The sequence below is a fragment of the Tamandua tetradactyla genome, chromosome 23 (genome assembly GCF_023851605.1).
Source record: "Tamandua tetradactyla isolate mTamTet1 chromosome 23, mTamTet1.pri, whole genome shotgun sequence".
Lineage (NCBI taxonomy): Eukaryota > Metazoa > Chordata > Mammalia > Pilosa > Myrmecophagidae > Tamandua > Tamandua tetradactyla.
This window is the reverse complement of record NC_135349.1, coordinates 38,149,830-38,167,996: the sequence shown is the minus strand read 5'-3', so window position 1 is coordinate 38,167,996 and position 18,167 is coordinate 38,149,830. Positions and strand designations below refer to the sequence as shown.

At 48.1% G+C, this 18,167-nt stretch overlaps 1 protein-coding gene across 1 annotated transcript in view; it reads right to left on the bottom strand.

Annotated features, from left to right (window-relative positions):
- ABCC1 (ATP binding cassette subfamily C member 1 (ABCC1 blood group)) overlaps nt 1-16,331 on the bottom strand; it is a 118,525-nt gene extending 102,194 nt beyond the window's left edge. The window contains exon 1 of the mRNA XM_077141674.1: nt 14,537-16,331. Within this exon, the coding sequence (XP_076997789.1) occupies nt 14,537-14,632 (96 nt within the window). The 5' untranslated portion in view covers nt 14,633-16,331. The remainder of the gene's footprint in view (nt 1-14,536) is intronic.
- Between the last annotated feature and the right edge of the window lie 1,836 nt (nt 16,332-18,167).

Below are 18,167 nucleotides of genomic sequence, written 5' to 3'. Positions count from 1 at the left end.
CATGGGAAAGTCGTTGAATTTCTCCCAGCCTCGGTCTCCCCCTCCGTAAAACATTCAAGGGGACATGCCTACCAGGAAGGGGCTTCGTGGGTCTGGAATGGGGTAACGCGCAAGAAGGACCTTTACACTGGGCCTGGCCTACGCAGCCGAGGGGCAGTGGATGCCAAAAATTCATGCAGTTACTGTGACTAAGACCCGCAAGCCCAACCCAGGAGGCAAGCGAAAGGGAAAACAGAGTGTCCAAGGACACCGGGGAAAGAGATGGCCAGTGAAGGGCTTATCAGAGGAAGGCATTTGCTCTTCAGAAGGCAAACGGAAGAGCATACAAGGCGAGCGGCCTGTTCAGAGCCAGAGAGCTGGCCCCGACCAAGAGGGCAGAAGCAGGAGGGAGAGCAGGACCAGGGAAAAGCGGGCTCCGAAAACGGACTTTCACTACTGCATATAGTGCTGACCAGAGCGGGCCATGCAGCCTCCCCACCCCCTCCCCACGCTGCCACCCACCAGTGACCCACTGTGGCCTGGCCGTCCCTGTCCAGGCAGTGACCATGATAACGAGGTTTCCTGCCAGGCATTTTCTAGCTGCTGGCCAAAGAGGCACAGTTTCTTCAGAATACTTCTTGCTAAACTCTCTCACTGCTGACCCTTTCATTTGTATTTAAAAGCCCTTCCTTTTAAACTGCTTTGAGGAGAATCCATGGACTTAAACACTTGTGGTAGTGAACAGGACAGATCTCATCTCCCTCTCCTCTGGGTAACAACATCCAGTGACTCCCTATTACCTTTAAGAACTATTCCCTGCTGTGGTTTCTGAGGCCTTCCACAGTCAGCTGTCTCGTGTCAGGTCAGGACCTCGATGTGTCCTCCATCCAAAGGAAGCCCCTTGAAAGCCACCAGAAGCAAGTCCCGAAGGCTGGAGGACACGAGAAGGCTACAGGAATGGACAAGTTACTGCTCCCAGCTCGCGGGAAGGATGAGGACAACTATATCTGGTCTCCCTGAGGCACTCCCTGCTCCCCCTAAGCCAGGGAGTTCTGAAAATCAAGCCCGGCCCAGCCCACTTGCTGATTCTGCCAGAGGCATGTCAACCGACCTACCACCTGGAAAGCAATTCAGCCTCAGGAGGCAGGGGTCCTGCGAACACCACCCCCGGGCCCAGGCACCTCTGCTTCTTCGGGGAATCTGGTACAGGACAAACAGCAATCACAAAAGAAGATGTGGGGTGCATGGGTGGTTCAGTGGCAGAATGTTCACCTTCCACACAGGAGACCCAGTGTGATTTCCAGACCATGCACCCCTCCCACCCCCCAAAAAATAGAGGACGTGCTTAGAAAACACATGTCCCCCTGCACTACCAGCTCCCCCAAACCAGGTTCTCAGCATAGGATGTGCCAGCAGCTTGGGAGGCCGGCAAGACTGCTCGGCCAGGAGCTTGGAGTTCCCAGCACCTCTCTTGCATGGCATCATCTTGCAGTCTTCTGCTTCTGAGCTGAGCAGTAATAACTAACAGGTCCCAAACGCTGACTACAGATGCTCATCTCAGTCCTTACAGCAAGAGGCACTGCTGTTACCAGGTAGTAAAACACCTTTCCAAAGGACAGGCTGCCTCCACACCCATATCCCTTCTCTGGCCACAGCCCCTGGCTCCTGTCAGTCAACCACCCCTCCTCCATCCTGACCAAAGCAGTTCCCAGCCCCACCCTCCACGGGTAGGTCCTCATTGGCCATCAGCAGAGGCCTGTCCTCACAGTGCTGGTGATTAATTCTGGAAGGGGCACATAATCCAATCACAGTAAGGACATGTACTCTCTCTTCAGCAACGAGGTGGCATGTGGATACGGGATTTACAGGTGCTGTGGCCATTTAAAACAGAAGCGCCGGGGTTGGAAGGGAAAGGGAAGGGATGGCACCACTGCATCGAGTGTGGGAATGAAGCTGGCATCGTAAAAGGCACAGATGAAGGAATCCGGTGTTTGGTATCATTGCGGGTTGCTGGATCGAGCTTCACCTGCAGCCCGCCCTCCCACTGGGCTTCTCCAATAAATCCACTTCACTGTTTATACTGGCTTGAAATTAACTTCCTCTATGTCCAATGTTAGTCAAGAGGATTAAAGGAGGTAGAGAATAACAGTGGGTAGGGGCTATTTTTATGCCCAGTGGACAGAAAAAGCCTCTCAACTGAAGAAGCACTGGGGCAAAGACATGAAGGAAACAAAGAAACACGTCACCTTATTTTATTCACAGAAAGGGTAAAAGTGAGTGTTTATTAAGTTCATCAGCAGCACATGCCAGGCACTGCTCCAAGGACTTTACATTACATTTAATTCTCCCACCAACAACTCTGGGAAGCAAGTACTATAATTAAATCCATTTTATAGACAGAGAAACTGAGGCCCAGTTGCATTACCTGCAGTTGGCAACAACACAGGCAGGGACTTGAGTTTGGGTGAAGATGCCTCCAGAAAATTCTGTTGCTTGTGTTTTTTTTATACTATGCAACACCACTGCTCTGATCTGGAAATTAGCACAAAAGGATACACAAAGATGCTCCTCTCAGCAGGAAAGTTTCTTAGAAGGGTGAAAGGGAGCAAAAAACTAACAGGGACTATCTCCAGGGGGTAGGACTGAGGCCAAAGAAGAAGGCAATGATTAATTTTTGTTTTATTATCTTTTGTACTGTTTGAATTATTTACCCTGTGTGGATTACCTCTAAAATAATAATAACGAAACTAGTTCACACTAAATAAACAAACAGCAACAGTAGGAACTTAAGGCCAGAAGTTTCTAGAAGCTGAGTTGGGAACACAGAGAAAGCACATATTTATTTGCTGGCGCCAATAATATAACACTGTTGGTTGCCGTGCCAGATGCTGTTTTCCAAACATCCGTCCATTTAAACCTCACGAAAGCCCCCACAAACTCAGGGCAATTGAAACTCCCCTTTTCCAGGTGGGGTCACTGAGGCCCAGATCGTTAAAATAACCTGCCCAGGACCTTCCTGGCAACGTGGGACAGAAACCCTAGAATGAGCTGAGACTTAGCATCAAGGGATTGAGAAAACCTTCTCCACCAAAAGAGGGAAGAGTGAAATGAGACAAAGTGTCAATGGCTGAGAGATTCCAAACAGAGTCGAGAGGTTATCCTGGAGGTTATTTTTATGCATTAAATAGATATCACCTTGTTAGTCAAGATGCAATGGAGAGGCTGGAGGGAACTGCCTGAAAATGTGGAGCTGTGTTCCAGTAGCCATGTTTCTTGAAGATGATTGTATAATGATATAGCTTTCACAGTATGACTGTGATTGTGAAAACCTTGTGTCTGATGCTCCTTTTATCTACCTTGTCAACAGATGAGTAGAACATATGGAATAAAAATGAATAATAGGGGGAACAAATGTTAATATAAATCTAGTTTGAAACACTAGTGATCAATGAAAGGGAGGGGCAAGGGGTATAGTATGTATAAATTTTTTTTCTGTTTTCGTTTTATTTCTTTTTCCGAATAGATGCAAATGTTCTAAGAAATGATTATGACGATCAATATGCAACTACGTGATGATATTGTGAATTACTGATTATATATGTAGAATGGAATGATCAAAATAGGAATGTTTGCACTTGCTTTGTGTTTTTTGGTATTTAAAAAAATCAAATAAAATAAATTAAAAAAAAAAAAACCTTTCAATTCATAAAATAACCTGCTCAGGCTCACAGAGCCGGGAAGAGGCAGAACCCATCGAGGGTCCTAACTCCCGGGCTCCACCATCACTAAGCCAGGTGCTTTGAACTCTAAGGGCTCTGAAAGGTCAATATTCACACCAGCCTGACTGAGGAGGCTTGGCAGGCACCGTCCTCCGAGGGAGGGTGTCAACTGATTGTCCTCGGGACTTAGGAATTCCAAGTTCATTCGTGTGGAACAGAGAACCTGGGTTCTGACTTGGGGGTGGAAATATTCTACAGCCCCTCCCCTACCAGGGGTTAAGAGCACAAGCTTCCAAGTCCCGTTCCTGTCTCCGACTTGCCCTAAAGCAAGTCGGTTCATCTCACTGCCTCAGTTTCTTCATCTGTGAAATGGAAACAATGCCAGAACCCACCTATGATAGAGTTATCAGGAGGATGCCATGAGATGAGCCAAGTGGTCCTGGCGACTAAGAGACTAATCAACAACACACATTCATTCATTCATCTACTCATTCATCAAACAATGAATATTTGCTGAGCATCTACGATATGCCAAGCCCAGGGCTAATCATGGAGACATGGTGATATATAAAACACAGTCCCCCTGCCTTCTTAAGGCTCATGATCCATTGACGATGTATGCTCACAAATAAAAACATAACTACAAAGAGCTCTACTGGCTAGGAAGGAAAAGGGAAGGGTGTTGGGACAGCAGGTGTCAGGGGTGAGGGTGGTCTGGGAAAATGATTTTTCAGCAAAGACTGGAAAGGGTCAGCAGGAGCCAGCAGGGCAAAGATCTGGGGGCAGCACCTGCAAGCACCTCCCCCCCCCCACCCCCCGCCCCACACTAGGGCTTCCTGTGGCTGCAGCAGTGGGCCACAGGGAAAGCAAATTGAGTGGAGAGGCTTATTCTAAATGCCACGGGAAAGTCCGGGAGGGCACAGCCCAACCAGAGCAGAGGCACTGTAATAATCTGCAACAGATGGGAGGGAGGAGAAACAGGTGAGTAGCATCGGCTGACTCGAAGAAAAGAGATCGCCAATCCACCCCATATACGGTCTTTCCTGAGAACCAGAGGCACAGGGACCCTGGACTCCGAAGGTGCCCAAATTCCACTCTTGGGAGCTTGCTACTAAGTTCCCAGAGGCATGGAGTCCTGCGCCAGGAAGGTCATGCCTAACGTGCCAATTCCACCCGGCGTGGTCCTCGTAAGAAGACTGAGGGCCAGGGAGGGCAAGAGGGACACACTTAGACCTGGGGCAAGGGCTGGTTCTCTCGCAGCCAGGAGAGTGTTAAAATGCAACATCTGCCATTGATATACTGACAGTGAATCACGTGGAATGGAAGCAAGTTATATTTCAGTGCATGTGACATGCCCCACTTGTGAAAAAAGGGGGAAAAGAATGAACACACACACACACACATATACATGCATACTCTCGTGTGCAAAAAAAAATCACTCTAAATGGAAAACCCAAGAAGCTGGTAACAAGGGTGACTTCCAGGGCAGGGAACAGGAGGCCGGGACAGGGTTGGCGGGGGTGGGGGAAGTGCCATTTATACTTTTTCAAAAATGAAGGAAGGAAGGTAAAGAGAAAGAAGATAAAGCAGGGAGGGAGAGAAAGGAGGAAGGGCATAAATAAAATGAACACAAACGGCAGCAACAAGAACAAAGACGGAAGTTAGGAAGGGGAATCCCTGCAAAGCGGGATTCTTTGACGCATGGGAGGGCTGAGCAAAGGAGCACTGGGAGCCCGCTGTGCGCTCAAGGGCCCTGCAGGGCTAATCCCATTTAGAGACAGCATGGGACGTACAATTCCCTGCCTGGAGCCTAAAAATGCAGCAGTGAAAGGTTCCTGTCCTCCTGGCCCAACTGGGCGAGAGGCCAGTGCAAGTGAAAGGGCATGGAGGGAGAAAGCCAGCTGAGGCCAGCTCCCCGTTGGCAGGATGGCCCCCTGCCCGCCGTGGCGCCGAGCTGCAGCCTTCCTCCCCCTCGGGCTCGCCAGAGCTGAGAACAAATCCAGATATGTGTGCGGGGTGGCAGCATCCAGCCCTTACTCCAGCACCTAGAAGGGAGGGGTGTCGCCAGAAGGGCCCTGGCCCTGCCCAGGCAAGCACCCCAAAACCCCCACCTGGCTCAAGTCCAAGACGCAGAACTGAACGTCTCGGTAAGAAGGGAGAGGAGTTACCCACAAAATTCAACCTCCTGGTGCTGAAAAGAAAACGGAGCCGTAACGTGTCCATCCCAGGGGCCCGGGTGCAGGCAGTGGACAGCCTGCCGCCACCTGCCATGACCCCATGCTCCTGGCAAGTACTGTGAGAGCTCTTACAGGGGCCTGCCCTACAAGGTGGATGCCTGTCCCTGCTTTTGCCATCCAGTCCTGACAGTTCTGCTCTTTTTGTCCCCGGCCCCACCCTCTCTTGTTCCCACACACCTGAGCTTCATCAAATCCTCCATGCGGTCATATTCCAGAGGCTTACTAAGGATTCAGGGGTCTGTCAGGGGATACAGCAGGAAACTGGACAGACAGCAATTTCCAGAGGACCCAGCAGGGGCAGCAGGACAAGGGCCCAGACCTCCTGGAGGAGACACTCAATAAACAAGATAAAGACACGGCTATGTGGAGTGTGTGAGACAGAGATGACAAAAGGGACCCAAAGAGGGAAAGGATGGGGGGTGTCACACGGTAGCCAGGGAGGGCCTCGCTGAGAAGGCAGTTTTCAGAGGATTAGAGGAAATGACTTTCCAACACTCAGACATAAGAGGCTTGCATGGTGTTGGCCGGTCACCCCTCGGCCACCGAGCAGGAGGGGAAGGGGGATGGGTAGGTCCAGCACCCAAGTGTGTCCTGCACCAGTGGGACAGCCCACAGAGATGGGACCAAGGGTGAAACAACCCCTGGGTGGCTGCAGCCACATCCTACAAATGTTTATGCACCAATTCAAACCGCTCAGGCACATCCAAAAACTGCACGTACAGTGTCCCTGCTATTTCTCTTTGTGAGCGTGTGTCCTGAAGCGAAGGCAAGGACAATGTAGGCCTCTTGTACCCTCTCCAGAATTACTGTGCCTTGCACACCACGAGGCAAAGTTCATTTTCTACAACCTTGCCTCTAGACCCAAGAGAGGCCCCAGACCTGGTACTGAACTGGAGAGGGCTACTGTTCCACCTCCACAGATACACTGGCCAGAACGGGTACATTGCTGGCACAGCGCCTTCCAGAACGATCGCCGGGGCTCACTGGGATAATGTGATACCCTTACATGGGCTGTCCATGGAACCCTAACCTTACCCCCACCCCAGAAAATAACAGACACGCACATACATGCCACACACCATCGTCTCAGTAAGAGGATACATCATCTGGACTGATTTGCATTTGTTTAAAAAAAAAACAAACTGTAACGTGATGTTACAGTTTTTCCATTGCTATGCTGCTGCTTGTTATTAGACCACAAGACCCCTTAGCCCAGGGCTGCTCAGCCTCAGCTCCACAGACATTTGGAGCTGCATCATTCTGCGTTGTGGGGTCTGTCCTGTGCACTGCAGGATGTTTAGAAGCATCCTCTATCCATTAGATGTCAGTAGTATCTCCCTGCCCCATGCATGACAACAAAAATATCTCCAGACATTACTAAATACCCCTGGGGGACACAATCGCCCCCACTGAGAACCGCTGCCTTAAGGGTTTTTCCATGGGGCCCCACTCCTGCCTCTGGAGACTCTGCAGTCCATCTGTCTGCTAATCCATTAATTTCACACGGTTACTGAGCCCTTTTCTGGGCCAGGAGTTGATCCAGAAATGATCACATTTGCATCCTGCCCTCAAGAAACTTAGAACCTCAAACAGGAGGTAGAAGGGGTACATATACGGCTACAACAGAGGATTTTATAGCACTAAATGTCATCAAAGAGACACACACAAATGGCAAGAGGTGCCCAGAAATGAGAAAGGGGTTAATTCACAAAGCAAAGAGGAAGCAAACTCAGAGGCCAACAGGGCTCAAGCAGATAAACTAAGACGGTGATGTGGGCTTCTCAGTCATTAAATGCAAAAACACTTGGGCCTAAACATAAACACATAAATCATGTTCACTTCCATTTTTCTACAACCATCTGATAATCTTGCATTTCTCCAGTTTTGGGAGGCAGAGAGTGGAGTGACAAGGAACGCAGGTTATGGAGTCAGGCCAACTGCGATCAAATCCCTGGTGTCTTCACTTCAAAGCACCTACTCGTTACCCACTTCTCTCAACTTCACAGAGTTTGAAACAGTGCCCCATGGCTTGATCACTTTAGAAGATAGCCTGGCATGTCCCCAAAAGGTTAGCATTCCCATAGGATCCAGCAATTCCGCACCCAGGTATGTGCCTGGGGGGACAGAAAACACATGTCTACACAGTGTCATAGCAACTTTATTCATAATAGCTGACAGGCAGAGACAACCCAAACGTCCAACAACCCATGAATGGATAAACAAAAAAACGTGGTAAAGCCACACGATGGAATATCGTCCAGTCCTACAAAGGAACAACATTCTGATGCTTGCTTCTACATGGACGAACCTTGAAAGCATTGTTAAGTAACAGAAAAGCCAGAGACAAAGGACCACATAGCATATGGTTCCATATATATGAAATGTCCAAAACAGGCCAATGTTAATCTATATAAAGCAATTAAAACAGTGCCATGATAAAAGCATTAGCTATTTCTAAAGGATAAAGGTACAAAAAAATAGTTCTCTATTACAAGAAAAACAAAACAAACACAAAAATGAATGGCTACGACGACTAGGTCTCAATATCCAGGAGGCAACAGGGAGTGGTGGGGACTGTGGCACATGGGTTCTACAGAAAGGGGAGCTACTTCTCAGGCTCAAGGGTTTGATGACACAGAGAATAGGGATCCAGTATTGCCAGGACTTCTCTCATTTTTGGAAGAAGCCAGAAACCTGGAATTTCAAACAAAACCTCCCCACTTTTAAATAATGGCACTATTAAAAAAAAATCATTTGGGCCAAATCAAATATATCTCCAGCAAACTGTGGCTGACAACAGGGGTCTGGGAGGCAGCAACCCTGGCCCACACCCTGGCTCTGCTGCCCTGACCCGGCTATATGACTTCAGGCAACGACCCCATCTGAGAGACCTCAGTTTCCTCAGCTCTAAGGCAAGGATAGTAAAGGCTGCCTTTCGAACTGTTTAAAAAGTTGAAAACGTGATCAGACATTGAGTAGAGATACGAATGAAGCTGATCTGGATAGGACTAAGGTAAATCAGAACACAGGGTAAAGGATGACATGGCTCATAATCTCAAACTTCAACCTCTGTGCAAAGGGAGAGATGTTTATTTGGTGCAAAATTTATATTTTAGGTAGTGCATTTCCTAATTTAATTTGTATGGTCAGTTTAGTTGAACACTGTAAGTTCATGGAATCTTGAATAGGGCATGAGGTTTTGTTGGTTTGTCCAGGTTAGTATGATGCCCCGATAAATCCCAGAGTGGCCTGGTCAGTGAATAAAGAAGTATTTGCAAAGGCCCCTTGGGGGAATGGGGAGAAAGGAGGAAATAATCAACTTTCCCATTTGCAGAATTTCTGATATTCTCACAAGCAGTGGGGACAACCAAATCAATAGGCCAAGCCCTAGATCTTGGGGTTCATCTCTACGAAACTTTTCCCCACAAAGAACAGGCTGTCTACTTAAAATTAGGGCTAAAAGTCACCCCAGAGAACCTCTTCTGTTGCTCAGATGTGGCCTCTTTCTCTAAACTGACAGGGCAAGTGAACTCACTGCCCTCCCCCACTACATGGGACATAACTCCCAGGGGTGTAAATCTCCCTGGCAACATGGGACAGAAATCCCAGGATGAGCCAGAACCCAGCATCCAGGGAGATGGGAGAAGAGAGAAATGAGAAAATAGCCTGGCACATCCCCAGAAGGTTAGCTTTTGGGAGAAGAGAGACATGAGAAAGAATAAAGTGTCAGTGGGCTGAGAGATTTCAGAGTGAAGAGGTTATCCTGGAGGGTATTCTTATACATTATACGGATATCCCTTTTTAACTTACGGTATATTAGAGAGGTGAGAGGGAAGTGCCTGAAACTGTAGAGCTGTGTTCCAGTAGCCTTATTTCTTAAGGATGATTGCATAATAATATAGCTTTTACAATATAAGTGTGTGATTGTGAAAACCTTGTGTCTGATGCTTCTTTTATCTTGGGTATGAAGAGATGAGTAAACAATGGGTAAAAAAATAAACAAATAATGGGGAGTCAAAGGTTAAAATAAATTTGGTAGATGGACATACTAGTGGGTAAGAGAGGGAGGGGTGAGAGGTACGGTATGTATGAGTTTTTTCTTTTCTCTTTCTTTTTCTAGAGTAATGCAAATGTTCAAAAAAATGATCATGGTGACAAATACATAACTATGTGATGATATTGTGAGCCACTGATTGTACACCATGTATGGAATGTGTGTATGTTAAGTTTTAGCAATAAAAATTTTCTAAAAATTAAATTTAACTTTAAAAAGCTGTCATCATGAAGTCTAACTTCACACATTAAATTACTTCATCTTCACCCCAACCCTTTGAAGTAGATATTATTACTACTCCCGTTGTGCAGAAGAGATGAAGGCACAGAGCGGTAAAGCAACTTGCCCAATGACACACAGCCTATAAGTGGCAGAGGTAGACTCCAACACAGGCAGGCTGGCCTTAGAGCCCAGAAACCCACACTGCTGGAGACAATGCAGAGAGAATGCTGCATGGGACAACAGATGGGTACCCGGTGAATGCCCCAGCAGTGGAAGTTGCTGTTGTTCTTAACATTATTTCCACTTGGGAAACCAGGGCAGGCTTCTCGGAGTACATGACACCCGAGGAGGGCTGAGCTGTCAGGAACTGCCAGGGGGGAGACATGAGGGAACAGTGGTGTTCCAAGGGGAGAGCATAGCGGGATCCAAGACAAGAACCTGAGAAAGCCTGGAGTGAGCTGAGTACACCCAAATGTGGGGCAAAGTGGGCAGGAGGGGACCCGGTGACAAGCACAGCTGGTGTCCAAACGAGTCAAGCAAAGGAAAGCCAAGCTTCACTTAGGATTCCCACCAGAAAAATGCTGCATCACCCAAATATTGCAAAAGCTCCCGGGCATTATGAAATCAAGAGGGAAAGTTTCTGGTTTAGCCTTTTCTTGAAGACAGTCAGGAACAGGAAGTGAGAAAAGCCACCCTCAGAGACTCCCCAGCCCCACCTCAACCCCCCAGGGTCCCCATCCCCGAGTGTCCAGGCTGGGCCATCTCCCTCCCCTGGAGCTCTGGGCTCCACGCTGGAATCCTGATTCTGCCAGGCAGCCCCGGGACCCAGATGGATGGGGAGCAGCAGACCGGGGGTCCCCGGTCCTGGCACCCCCACTTCCCTCTGTGCGGCCGTGGGAAAGCCACTTGGCCTCTGAGTTTCCGTTCCCTGTGTGTAAAAGAGAAAGCGTAACCCCCCCAACTCTCCTCACTCGATGTTGGGGGGAAGGTCAGCCAGGGGGTTCAGTTGGCTGCTGCTAATACTATTTTTGTCGTCACAAACACCCCCGTGTACATAAAAGCAACAGCTCACAAAGCTGCGGGCCAAGGCGCTGAAGCCCTTTGTGACCTCCAGGATGAGCCAAGGCCATTTGGCACAGCCTCCTGGAAAAGATTCCTCTCTGGCCCACCCCAGGAGCCTTCCATCATGCCTGAGTATTAACAACCCTTCCAGAGCCCACAGACCTGGGAAGTCGCCCAGCATGGCTAATTTTAAAATAGGCCCCTATGGCAGCGATGTGGGACAGCCTGGGCCCTGCACCAGCTCCGCCAGCTGTGAGCTGTATCTATCACTGGCAAGTCACCTAACCTCTCTCAGCCTCAGTTTCCCCATTTGTAAAATGGGGATAGTGTCTACCCAACTTGTAGGGTTGTTTTGAGGATTACATGGAAAGTACTGTGTATAGTGCTTGGGACTAACACACATCGCTGGGCTCTAGTTGTTATTATCATCAGACTTCCCAGGACCTGCAAGATGCAGAGTCATGCCCTTGCTTTAGCCCGAGACACACCCCCTGGCCGGTGTGATGCTCCAGCCACAATGTCCACCCTATCCCCAAATGTTCTTCACAATCACTCAGCTTTTCCCCCATCCCAGGGCCTCCCACCCAGCCAGTTCCTTCCCATCCTTCCAGACTTGCCTCCGATGCCAGCAGGGAGAGCGACCCTCTCACCTCTCTAAACAGAGATTGCTACCTAACAGTAAAGATGACAGTTGTCATGGCAACAAGGGCCCAGCAATAGGAACAATTACCACACGTGGTAGTATTACCAATAGCAAATCCGTAGTGTATTAATTCATTTAATTTTCACAACTCTGTGAGGTAGGCACTACTATTATTCCCATTTTGCCAATGAGAAAATGGAGGCACAGAGAGGTAAGGCAACTTCTCCAACGTCACGCAGCTAGTGAGGGGGCAGAACAGGGATCTGAACTGAGGCTACACCAGCTCCCATTCCTCCAAAAGACAGTGACTGTGGATGTCTCACTCGCGGTAGTACATGTCCCCAGCACTTACCATGGGAGTGACAAGAATAAAGGGATTAATACATGGAAGATGAAGGAAAGGAAAAAGGGAGGGAGGGAGGCACAGAGGGTGGGTATGTGTGGAAGGTATTACCATATTGCACTGGTACTAAGAGCTACATTTCTTCATATGTTAATGTCTTTGATATGGATCCATCGCATCCATAATCACTTTTGGCCACTGTGGTAGTTAGATTCAGTTGTCAGCTTGGCCAGGTGAAGGTACCTAGTTCTGTTGCTGTGGACATGAGCCAGTGGTACGTGAACCTCATCTGTTGCTAATTACATCTGCAGTCGGCTAGGAGGCGTGTCTGCTGCAAAGAATGACATTTGACTTAATTGGCTGGTGCTTGAATGAGAGAGCACAATGTAGCACAGCCTAAGCAGCTCGGCATTCCTCATCTCAGCACTCAGGTAGCTCAGCCCAGGCCTTTGGAGATGCAGAAAGAAGTCACCCCAGGGAAGGTTGTTGGAACCCAGGGGCCTGGAGAGAAGGCCAGCTGAGATCATCCTGTGCCTTTCCATATAAGAAAGAAACTCAGTGGAAAGCTAGCTGCCTTTCCTCTGAAGAACTAACAAAATAAATCCCCTTTTATTAAAAGCCAATCCATCTCTGGTGTGTTGCATTCAGGCAGCTAGCAAACTAGAATAGCCACATTCTCATATCATAACATCTCTGAAATTAGGATGCACATTCCAGGTGAAGGCTGCAGATTTGAAGAAATGTACTATGTCTGCATAACAGCCTGGTCTCTTTCCTCAACTAATGCACCATTAAGGGATGGCTACAGGCTCTTGTTGAAGTTTCCAGAATCCAAAAGAAAAACCGTCCTTGTTCTTAGCCAAGCCAACCTGAGGAGAGCGGCAATAATCACAGCCCCAGCCCCTTCCTCACCAGAATTCAGAGAGGCTCAAATAACTTTAACAGGAAGGGGTGGGGGGAATTGCGTGTCATTGTTGTGCTACCTGGCCAGGCCAGCTCAGGTAAAGCTGCCAGCTGCTTGGGGTGGGGCCCTCTCCATTTGCCAGCTGCCTTCTGGTCTCAACAGTTCATTCCCAAGGCCAACTTGCCAGGCCAGGTCGATTTTGCCAAGTCTAGGCACAAAGGAGGCAATAAAGTCTCCTACTTCACCAAAGCACAGCCCTCTTTAAGGCCACGGCCACTGAGAAGCCGTGATTCCTGCCCAGCTTCGCCAGAGAAACACTGGCTACAGGCACAATAGTCCTTCCAAATCACACACACGGAGAGGATTTGCCTGGCAAAGGTGTCATTTCAACCACTTCGGCTTCAGGGTCCCTGAGCATCCCCCTCACCAGTTTCTAAGGTACTCAAGGGGCAAAGAATATCTTGAATTCACATCCACACGTTAAAACTCCTGCACAGGTTTATTGCAGATCTGGCATTATCTGTGGGAACAGGCCTCAAAACCTACATGCAGGCTGCAGATGTAAAGGGTTACTGATAAAACCATGCAGGAGAAAACAATCACATAAGCAAGTGACTGATCAACTGCAATACTCCCCAAAAGATGGCTTGTGCACACCTCTGGCAGCATGTGCGTACGACTAAGCCCAGGGTTTCCAAATCACAGCACTTCTGTCATTCGGGGCTGGACAATTCTCTTGTGGGGGGCTGTTCTGGACACTGTAGGGTTAAACGTTAAGCAGCATCCCCGGCGTCTACCCACTGGATGCCAGTAGGCCCTCCCTGCTTTTCCCACTCCGCACTGGGGCAAGCAAAAACTGTTTCCAGATGCGGCCAAATGTCCACTGGAAAGCAAAACGGCCTGGGTTGAGAATCACTGATCTTGTTAGTACGCAGAATATCTTTTCCAAATTGTACTTTAGTGATGTATTTATTTTAATAGCTACAGGGTAAACACACGAAGATCACCAACCGTGATTTCAGATATTCTAAAGTGATATGAAACTTCCTTTGGAGACAAATTTATTTAGGTTTAAAAAAAATTAAATTAATTTAAAGCATTATGTAAATACATATGTAGTATGTGCTGGCTGGCTTACTCAACAGCCTTTCCCAACTCCCTTCTTCTTTGCTGTTTCTCACTAGAGGTATAAAACCAAATGCTCACTTTCCGTGCCTCCCATACACATTAAAAGTCATCTTCAGATCCAGCTCCAGCCAGGAGACGTGAGCAGACATCTATCATGTGCAGAGAAGGGCTTTCGGGAAACCTTTTTACTTACTTAACTGAATAAAAAGGTCAAACGTGGCCAATTTGCTCTTCTTGCTTCCTACCTTGAATCCAGTTGTGACTGTTAGAGCTAAAGCAGCCATTTTGGGTCCTTGAGGGAAAAACAAAGAAAATGGCAAAGACATCAATTCTGACACCATTGTGTCACTAACCAAAGGCCAGCAATGCCTGCCTAACTCTAGATCTCTCGATATGTCAGAAAAAGGAATACCTTTAATGTTTAGGCCACTGGAATCAGGCTGTTTCTTTCAGCAGAATGCAATTCTAACAGATATGTGCTGAAATATAGTTGTCAACATCATAACAATACACAAATGACTGAGCTGAAGCACAGTGGAGAGAAAGGCAAGCTTCAAGTTCCAACTGCCAGGTCTGAATACCGTCTATATTCCTTGCTAGTTTTGTGACTTTGGGCCAATGTGACTACATCTCAGTTTCCCCTTCTATTAAAAAACAGATCATAAAAGCATCTACCGAACACTAGTTTGAGCCTCAAACAAGATATGTACAAGGAGGGCTTAGAAAACTACTTGATCTGGAGTAATTCTCAATACATGTTATTTTACTTATTAATAAAAAGTTTATTAAATAATAATAAACCAAAGGCACAAAGTAGAGATAAGAATAAAGCAAAGACTTGAATTGATTTCGTTATTGGTTCTTTCCAACTCTTGGGAAGGACGCTGCCTTTGAGGATAATATTTAAAAGGTAGTATAGGAGTTAGAGGCTGAACAAGCAGGGGAGAAGAGACAGCCACAGCTTCCTGGTGAATTCGAGACCTGTAGGGCCAGATTCCAGCCTCTTCTTGCCTTTCCCCTCCCAGCGCTGCTCTCTGAGCTCCAGCCACACTATCCGAGTTGAGCTGGGGCTTCTGCACATGCTTTTCCCACTGCCTGGAATACTCTCACGTTCTGTTTTTGCCCATGTAGCGGAAACTGCTAGCTGCGCACCAATATCCCTTCTCCCCTGATGCCCAGTAATAGAATCCTCAGTAGGGCGCATGCGCGTCCGAAGGGAAACTACATTTCCCAGCCTCCCTGGCCGCTCCGTGGCCATATGACTAAACGCAGGCCAGTGGGGAGAAGTGATGTGGGCAACTTCCAGGCTGTGCCCTGCTCAGCCCTTTCCCACTGGCTGCAACGTGTCCCTGAGGGTGGGCCACCTGGCTCCATGCAGAGGACAGCAGCACCCTGGGGCAGCAGAGCCACGAGATCGGGGGGCCTGGGTCCCGCAATTTGGGGGGCAAGAGCAGTCATACCAGCTGGCATTGTTACATGAGAGAGAAATTAACTTCTATCGTAAGCCACAGTATCTTGGGTCTTGGCCACAAACGGCCCCAATACAGGCTTCTCCCTTGGGGAGATTCTCCTTTCCTCTCCGAACAGATCAAACCCCTCAACTGCACTCACTGAGTACCACGAAGCTCCCTTTCATCACACCTCATGGTTCCGATTTTCCATTTATTTGTCTGTCTCCCCCACAAGACTGGAAGCTCAAAGAGGGCAGGGAGCTCCGCCTCCGCACTGCTGGAGTCCCAGAGCACAGACATGGGGGCCCTCAAAGCTTGAGTGGGGTCAAGCGGTGAGACCAGCGAGGTTCAGGCCCCATCCTTTAGCACAATTCACATCCTGGGGTACAGACCCTCTGAGGTTCTGTCTCCCACGAGGGGGCATCTAAGATAACCTAAAATGTACCCCTTTCAACACTCGTCACTCAAGCCTTGCCTCTTGCTTTCTCCAGGACCTCCCTGTCCACAGAGGTTAAAGAGAAAGACTCTGGCCATCTGCCTCAAGAGGGAACAAGTATTAGTAAATTAATTAGGTTCATGTTTACATTTCATCTTCAAGTAGATATCTGTTAATTTTTAAAAAGTCCTGTATCCAAGATGTACTAGTAAATGAAAACAAAAATAAAGAAAAGAACATGCTTTCATAGGATCCCATTCTTGATTTTTTAAACATTATATATTTAAGATATACATTAAAGAGAGACTGAAGGGCGGGCCACGGTGGCTTAGCAGGCAGAGCTCTCGCCTGCCACGCCAGAGACCCGGGTACAGTTCCCAGTGCCTGTCCATGCAAAAAAAAAAAAAAACATGAAAAAGAGAGACGGAAAATTAAAATCTGCCAATAAAAGATTATCTCTAGAAGAGTGTCATTATGAGAGATTCTCCCTTCAGGCCATGTCCATTTCTGTACTCTTTCATTTAAACTGTATCTCTCATACTGGCAGACAAAGAAAAGAATAAGTACAAGAACAGAAAAAAAAAAACCCACTCAGTAATTCAATCATTACCAATTATTTTAGTAAGAGAAAACCTGGAACTTTCCAAATATGTAAATGCCAGCAGCTCTGGAAGTTGCCACATTCTACCTTCACTCATGTGCCATGGATTTTGGTATTTAAGCAAGTTTCTCGACTCCCCAGTTGCAAATAAAACTTCTGGGTGAGTGTCCCCATACACGAGCCCAATTGCAGAGCTGACACCAGATACCCATCTTGTCCGGACGAGTCCTTGGAATGCTCCACCCAGATTGGGCACAGACACCCAACAACGGCTGGATGCATCACCTCAAGTGGTCTCGAATGCTGGTGGCGGGCTTCTGACCCCTGGGACCCAGTCTCCATCCCAGCCTACTCTGCAAGTGCCCAGAGACTGCCAAGGGATGAGAAGCCAGCAGAAAATCGCCACATCAGAAAGCACCAAGCCACTGGGCTCAAATGTCCCCCACTGTCCCCTTTCTGTTCATCACCACGGCTGGCATCTGTGGAACCCCTACGACATGCCAGCCCCTTAGCACCCTCTACGTGGTCACTCCTTTCTTCCTCAGGGCCCCATAAGAGCTGCAGCATGATCCTTATCCCCACTTTACAGGTGAGGAAATGGAGGTTCCCAGAAGGTAAGTGACTTGGGCCACATTTGCCCACTGGGAAGTGGCAGGACCACTTTCAAACCCAGGCTCCCTAACCAGCCCTCCTGAGCCCAGTTATCGACCTCCCTGGCTCTCTTTGGAGATGTACCTTCTCCTTGTCCGAGCATCTCTAGACCTTCCACCGCCCAGGCCTGTCCCTCCCCTGAGACTCTTCCAAGAATAAAGCGGGTCTGACCCAGGTGAGCCCTTTCTCCAACTCTGCCCCCAACATGGAGGGCGAAACAACCTACCTAGTGCACAGGTCTGGGGTCAGGGGAGCAAAATATGGGAGTGCCCCATTAATCTATAACTGCAGTTCCCAGACAGATCATCATCTAACATGTATGTCTGCTCCTCAACCCTGGGTTGGTGAATTAATGCTCTTAAGGAAGAAGTTCGATAAATGGGCCAGAGTAGCACACCCAAATGAGGAATATGTTGTCGCCAAAATCCGAAGAGACCAACTAGGCGTTGTGCCTCTTTTCTGGTCGTAGGAGGGACCAGATGCAGCAACTTATCCTTCACCTTAGAAGGATTGGAGGGATATCTTGACATGCCCCACACCACTGGACACCTAGAAATTTCACTGAGGTGGAAGGCCCCTGCATTTTTGTTGGATTTATCTCCCATCCTCTGATACGCAAATGCCCTACCAGTAAGTCTAAAGTAGTTGCTACTTCTTGCTCACTAGGTCTGATCAACATGATATCATCAGTATAGTGGACCAGGGTGATATCTTATGGGAGGGAGAAACGATCAAGG